The 7458-nt window shown below is 49.7% G+C and overlaps 1 protein-coding gene across 1 annotated transcript; it reads left to right on the plus strand.

Moving 5' to 3' along the window:
* The first annotated feature begins 464 nt into the window (after positions 1-464).
* LOC102038529 (TLC domain-containing protein 5-like) lies at positions 465-1769 on the plus strand. The gene is made up of 2 exons (XM_005430016.1): positions 465-660; positions 1267-1769. The coding sequence occupies exons 1-2, from the start codon at positions 465-467 to the stop codon at positions 1767-1769; spliced, it is 699 nt and encodes a 232-aa protein (XP_005430073.1).
* Positions 1770-7458: the final 5689 nt, after the last annotated feature.

The raw sequence follows: 7458 nt of genomic DNA on the forward strand, positions 1-7458 counted from the left end.
GGCGGCGGAGCATCCTCGGGGGATGCGGAGGGGGCCGGGCCGGGCAGGGCCGGGCAGAGCTGGGCTGGGCAGGGCTGGAAAAGGCTGGGCAGGGACGATAAAAAGCTCCGGGAGCGCCAGCACCGCCTCCCCGCCCGGGCAGCCCCAGCCGGGCGCAGGTCCCGGGAGCGCAGGGCCGGAGCGGGGTGAGGATTTGCGGATCTCGGGTACCCCCGTGCCGGGATGGGGATGGGGTCTGCTCCCTCCCGCTGCCAAAGCACCCTCAGGCAGCGGGAGGGTTGCAGTTGTAGTTTGTTTTCCCGTTGGGGAAATTTGGAGACGGCGCTCACGGCAGGGGGACCGGGTTTATTCTGCTTTTTGTAGGGTTTTTCTCCACCCTATCCGGGATTTCCAGGGATGTGCTGGGTGGTCGGGGTGAGCACGGCTTTCTGCCCTGCTCACGCTGTCCCTCCGTGTCCAGCAGGATGGTTCCCATCGTCCTGGAGGTGAGCTGCAGCTTTGTCGCCTGGCTGTGTCTCTACAGCAGCCTCTGCCGCTGGAACAGGCAGCGTTCCTGCAAGTGGAGCTGTCGCCTGGTGACCCTCCTGCACGGGCTCATTGTCACCTGCCTCTCCGGCTATGTCATGTTCCTGGATGGCCCCTGGCCCCTGACCCACGCAGGTATGTTTGGAATCTCACCCTCACCCTGTCACAGGTGGAGGTAGGGGCTGATTTCCTCTCCTCTCACAGCTGCGTGTTAGGGGCCAAATTTTGTCTAATTCCACTGTTTCTTTTCCCACCACTTCTCACTGTTCATCCTTTTATTATTTTTTTTTTTTTTTTTGGCTTGTCCATGTACAAATTGGAAGTTTCCAGGTTGGCAGCTTGAGTTTATTGCAGCATCAGGTGTAGCAAAGCATGGAGAACAAAGTGCTTTCACATCTTGAAGGGTGTAATAACTCCTGAAATTCAGCTGTAAGGTTTTGCTGGCTGGTTTCTGGCATTAAATCTCAGATAGTGCTGCTGATGGAGGTTTGGCTTTCCTAAAAGGCTGGAAGGAGAAGGGAAGCAGCGATGGGGCAGGATGGGATGGGTGTGAAGGGGAAGCAGAACCAAATATTGCCACCTAATAGTGCCACCTGATTCCTGGCACTTGGATAAGGCTGGAAATTCAGGAGCAGAGAAGCACAATCGACCTGTACTGATCTATAAAGCAGAAAAATAGAAAATCTTAAAATAGAAAAATCTTAAATAAAACCCCAAGCTTACGCACACCTTCCATTCCAGGTTCACCAAACACCCCCCTCCAGATCCACGTGCTGTCCCTGACCTTGGGCTACTTCATCTTTGACCTGGGCTGGTGCCTGTACTTCCAGACCGAGGGGGACCTGATGCTGCTCCACCACACCCTGAGCATCTGCGGCATGATCCTGGTGCTGGGGCTGGGCAAATCCGCCACGGAGGTGAACGCCGTGGTGTTTGTCAGTGAAATCACCAACCCCCTGCTGCAGACCCGCTGGTTCCTCAGGGAAATGGGCTCCTACCACACTCCCCTGGGCAAACTGGTGGATTTCCTCTTCGTGCTGCTCTTCCTGGCGCTGCGGATCGGGGCGGGAGCGTGGATCATGTATGGCATGGTGACGTCCCCAGAACCCAACTGGCTCCTCAAGGCTGGGGGCCTGGCCATGTACGTGGTGTCCTTGGGGTTCATGGTTGAAATTTGTCGCTTTGTGAGGAGGAAATTGCGGAGAAAAGCCCCTTCAGTGGACGCACGATCCCTTCAGGAGTAGGAGTGCACCTGTGGAAACTTCTTGGCTGCTCGTTAATGGGTTGTAGAGGATGATCCCCTGGCTGCTGGAGCTTGTTCCCGTGAAAAGAACTCCTAAAATGACATGGAATTGACTTTCTGCTGCCCCTGGGGGAGATGGATCGGTGCTAGGAACATGGAACAGCTGAGAGAAGAAGGATTTGAGTGGAGACGGAGGAGCCTGGCACTGATTCCCTGAGTTCTCCAGCAACGCCAGATATGATCAGTGTGCAACCAATTATTGCACAGTCTGTATGTTCTGTCCTCATTTCCGATGCAGAATAGAGAAAAAATCCCATTTTCCTGCCAGTGGGACTGGGTAAGGGGCATGACCTGGCAAAGATTTCCTGATCCTCACCCTCCTTAATAATCCTGGATTTGGACAATGTGCTTGGCTAAACACTCGAGTGAAAGACTCTGAGCAAGACTGAAGTGCTTGCAGGGGTGTAGTGGAGTTGTCCTTTGAGTGTGAAGTGATGGTACTCAAGGTGAGGCAGTGTTTTACCTCCTTGTTTTTAATGACACATTTCCTTTACTCCTTTTTTTAACACTTCCATTGGGTGCTGATCTCAGAGCAGAGTGATTTCTCTGGGACTGACTCAGGCCCTCACAAACAAGAGTCAGGAATTAGATTGTGCCAATAAACTCCATCAGCAGGTGCTGGCCTAGGCTGGGATTGGTTAAGAAGAATAATCAGGGTTTTTGTGGGAGAGGGAGGATGGTGAAGAGTCACCCTGGATGCTCTTTCTGTTCTGGGGTTGGCTCATTTGTAAACTGAATTCATGGCTAATGAGTCAAAAATGTGATTATTTCCAGCAGGTCTCAGAGCATGGAACAGTTCTCTCGTTTTCTTTACCTCTCAGAATCGTGTTCTGACCTTTTCCCTGGGGTTTTAATGTGAATTTCCCTCTGTTCAAGGACACAGTTCAGATTTAGCCTCCTCCAAAAGCCTCGCTGAGAGCTGAGAAGCAAATGCAGAGGTGAGGGAGGGGAGCAGTGGGGATGCAGCTCCTCCACTGCCTTTATCTCACTGAATTTGGCTCTGTTCAGGGCAGATATCAGCCTGTGGCTGGGGCTCCTCAAGGTGTCTGGAGAGATTAAAAAATAACCTGAAATAACCTCACTCTGGGCACATCCACTGAAGGCATTGCAGCTGTGAACCCAGGCAAGTCCCTGGGCCAATATTTTTGGGAAAGCAGGAGCCAGAGTGGCCTCCTGAGGTGTGGGCACCTGCCAGGCTCTCTGTGTTCCTTCCAAAAACTCCTCTGAGTCATGGAACTCCTAATAAAAACATGTTCTCCTTTGAAAAAGAACCGATGGCTGTGATGTTCTTTCGTTCTGGTCTTGCGGAGGTAGCTGAGGCCAAGGGGCTTGAGGGGAAGGCTGAGGATGCCAAAGGCGCTGGAGCATTCCCTTTGTGCAGCTCAGGAAGGAGAGGGCTGGGGAGGAAATGAGCCCAGGCTGGAGCTGTGAGGCTCAGGTTTGTGAGCAAGGCACCCACAACCTGCTCTGCCAAGGATTCAGTGCTGCAGAGGGATTAGGAGCCCCCAGACTGAGGGGTTTGCTCCTGCTGGACACAAGAATAATTAAATTCTGGCTGTGGCCTCCTCCATCCCAGGGTGGTTTTTTCTCTGCCTCTCTGGTTTCACTGGGGCAATGCCCAGTTCATAAGAATTGCAGGGTAGCTTGTCTGTGGTTGTTTTTGGAGAAGAAATCAAAAGCATGAGAACATCTTGGGGGTTAGAAGATGTCCTAAGTCACCACTGAGTGGCTGGTTCTGCTTGTTTCTGCTCCTGCTGGGCCAGGGATCTGCTGTGTGGAGTTGAGGAGAGCGTGGATTGGCTTTCAATGAGAAAAAACCTCTTCTTTCAGCTGAAGGACAGTACTGGAGAGTATCCCAGGGCACCCAGACTGCTTTTGTGCAACCAGAGTTACGTGGGGAGGTTCGGTGTCAAATAAGTGCCCTCAGGTTCTCATCTGCCAAATCTCACCTGAGGATAAGTTTAGTGCTGAACCCTCTAATGTGATGCTAGAAAATCACCCAGCTCCACTAGCCCATTGTATTTCTTATTTCAAACAATGTGATTTTTTCATGGAGGCGCCTGCTTTTCTTCTGTCAAATATCCCTGAGGGCTTTCACAGCCACAAAAGCTGAGTTTTACTAACATTCTGTTGAACTCCGAGGCTTCCAGCTCTTGTTTGTTCCCTGTTTAATTGTACCCAGTGTGGATAAGATAATAAATACATCCTGTGATGCTTTTCAGTGCTGTGAGCTCTGGTTAGAACAGCTCCAGGAGAGCAGAGGGGGGCTGTGGCTGCACTAAATGAGGCAGCAGTGTGCAAACAACTGTCTGCAGAGGCTCCTGCCCTGAGCTGTTTTGCTGAACTCTGTTCATCTGCAGGCCAAACGAGCCAGTGCAGCCCATTGAAATGGCTGACTCTGCACAAAGCAAACAGGAAAATTGGTGTAGGAAGCTGCACCTCACTTCTGGTACAATCCACGGGGAGATGGTTTCACTTGCTGCCTTGCACGTCACCATGCAAAGTTTACAAAAAACCTCCACAGCTTCTGTGTGTCCCACATGAAATGATCTGTGCCTTGTCAGGACTCTGAGTGCTCCACTGTGAACATCTCTGGTTTTCTTCCTGGCTGCTCACAGAATCCCAGAATGGTTTGGGTTGGAAGGGAGCTTAAAGATCATCTCATCTCATCCCAAAAATCCCCTGCTTCCATCCCAGGGTGCTCCCATCCACGGCCTTGGGCACTTCCAGGGCAGGCACAGCTTCTCTGGGAATCCCATCCCAGCTCCCCATCACCCTCACAGCCAAGAATTTTATTTTCCTAATATTCCACCTGCCCATGCTCCCAGTGTGAAAACATCAGCCCCATAATCTCTTGTCTGTCCATGCTTTTCTTTGTCCTAAGCTAAATATTAAAGCAGCTCCAGCTCAGGTGTTACTGAGGCTACTGGAGGCCCAGCAAAGGTGGAGGGAGGCAAGATGAGACCTCAGATTTGTCAGAGAGACAAATGCACTACAAATGCTCACCAGGAAGTGCTGAAATAGCAGGAGGATGAGCCTTTTGGAGCAGTAGGAACCTGCACCTGGCCTGAACTGGAAAAGTAAGATCTGTATCTTGGTGAATACCCAGCTGAAAGCACTAATTATGAGCGCTGTAAAAGGCAGGTCAAGCCACTCCCACCCTGTGCGTTTCGAAAGGTAAAACTTGACGGGATGAAGGAAAAAACCAACCCTGCGTTTTTTGGGTGTGAGAGGTTGTTTGGACTGTAACTCATGAAAGGTGGAGGAACTTTTGTAGCTGCTTTAGTGTCGTGCTTAAACCTGGAATATGGGAATTTGGGATGTGGAAGGCAGCAGAGAGAACGAGCAGTGCTGAATGTCTGCAAGTGAGAAGAAGCACCAGGATGTGAATGGAGATGCCTGCCCTGCCAGGGAGCTCTGCAGAAGTTCTGTTCCCATCAGGAGTGAGGAGAGCAAAGGCTGGGTGTGCTCTGTGCTGTATCTCTGTGCCACACACGGGTGATTGCAGCGGGTGTGGCGCCGATTTCTGTGTCCCCGGGCTGCCCCGTGGGGACACGACCTGGTGTGGCAGGAGGGGCCACAGGAGGAGAAGCTGATGGCAGCTGGCTGGTTTCACCTGGAGGGGACAATTTGGGTTCTGCAGCTTCCTCACAGGGGGAGCGCTGATCTCTGGGATCAGGGACAGGCTGGAGCTGTGCCAGCGGAGATTTGGGTTGGATATCGGGAATAGAGGGTGCTGGGCACGGCCCCAAGAGCCTCAGGAGCTTTGGGACACCTCTCTGAGGTACAGGGTGGGATTGTCGGGGTGCAGGAGCAGGAGCTGAGCTCGCGATCCTGGTGGATCCCTTCCAGCGCAGGGCATCCCAGGACGCAGCAGGGAAGGCAGGGCTGTTCCCCTTCCCAGGGCTGTTCCCCTTCCCAGGGATGTTCCCTTCCCAGGGATGTCCCCCTTCCCAGAGATGTCCGCATTCCCAGGGATGTGACCCTTCTCAGGAATGTGTCCCTTCCCAGGGATGCTCTGTGGTGCCGCGGATCGCCTTTCCTGCCATCCTGCCTCCCCTATTCCCTCCTCCCTTCCCTCCTCCTCCTCCTCCCCATCCCCATCATTCCCAGCCCCATTCCCGGCTCCATTCCCAGTTCCCGGCTTTCGGGAATGCCTCATTTCCCATTCCAATCCCTCTAAAACTCTGGGATCCCACTGGAATCTGGGATCCCACGCCTGCCCTGAGCCATTCCCACATTCCAGTCCCTCCTCCTTCCCTTCCTCTCCCATTCCGCGCAGGCGGCGCCCCGGGGCTGCGGTTCCGCTCTCGGTACGGTCCGTGAGCTCCTCCATCTTCCCGCCTGGACTAAAAAAAATGTGGATAACGGGATAACGGTGCTGTGCCGGAGGTGCCCGTACGGGTTTGAATCGTTTTCGGCGTGTTCTGCACACCGGGTTTTTAGGCATGTGTGTTTATTGTAGAGGCTGCTTTCATTCAGGGCCTTATTGCTACCGGTGATAGAAATTATAATATAGAGAGATACATAGATAATAGATATTATACACACAGATAATATAGGTATTATATAATAGATATAGTATAGTATAATTATAAATTATAGATATTATGTAATATATATAGTATAATTATAATTATATATAAAAATTATATATCTATCTATATTATAAATTATAATATTGATAGATACATAGATATTGGATACATAGATACATAGATATTATAGATATTATGTAATATATAGTATAATTATAATTATATATCTATCTATATTATATATTATAGATAGATAATAGATATTGGATACATAGATAATATAGATATATTATAATAGGTATAGTATATATTATAACATAACAGATATTATAGATATTATCATATATATTATGTATAGATACATAATAATATATAATACAAAATAATTTATAGGAAAATACATAATTTTATATGTGATTGCATGTTGTTTGTTAATTTATGGTGTATATGTATATTATATAGAATTATTTGTTATTTATTATATAGGATTATTTGTTATTTATTGTTCTGTAATTATTGCTGCTTTTTAAATCATATTGGCCTTCCTAGTGTCAATCCCTTTTGTCACATCAGAATTCTCCCTTCCTCATCTGCTCTGAGTCTGGACCTGGAGCAGCAGGGATGTGAATGGAAATGCCTGCTCAGAGCAGTTAATCCCATCCCTGTTTCATCTCCCCATGTTCCCAAGGCCCATTAAAACACGATGGTTTTGTTTAGCCAGCCTCCAGTCATGCCTGGGAATGCTCCAACAGGCCAGACAGGAAGGTTGGGCTTTGCAGCTCTGACTCCTCATCCCGTGCAGTCCCTCTGGTGCTCCCCAGAGCTGGGCAGCAGTACCAGGGCAGCTTTGGCACAACTGGAAACTCCTGTGTCCCAAAGCCTGACTCAGCTGCAATGCTCATTTCATGGGAAGGCATTATATGAACACATGCCATGGGAAGGCATTGTATGAACAAGGTGTAGAATAGAGTAATGTGTGTTTGGAGGGTTTCAGCAGCATCCACAAGTGTTTATGTGCTGTAGTTTTGTTCTGGCAATTTGTCTTTTGCTTGTTTGAGAGATTATTGCACAGTGTGTGGGAGGGAAGATGTA

The sequence above is a fragment of the Geospiza fortis genome, unplaced genomic scaffold (assembly GCF_000277835.1).
Source record: "Geospiza fortis unplaced genomic scaffold, GeoFor_1.0 scaffold110, whole genome shotgun sequence".
NCBI lineage: Eukaryota > Metazoa > Chordata > Aves > Passeriformes > Thraupidae > Geospiza > Geospiza fortis.

What these genes read in the sequence shown, in the direction of transcription:
- LOC102038529 (XM_005430016.1), top strand. Translation starts at nt 465, where the DNA reads ATGGTTCCCATCGTCCTGGAGGTGAGCTGCAGCTTTGTCGCCTGGCTG. An exon ending in CTGGCCCCTGACCCACGCAG is followed by an intron (nt 661 to 1,266) that starts GTATGTTTGGAA and finishes CTTCCATTCCAG; the next exon opens with GTTCACCAAACACCCCCCTC.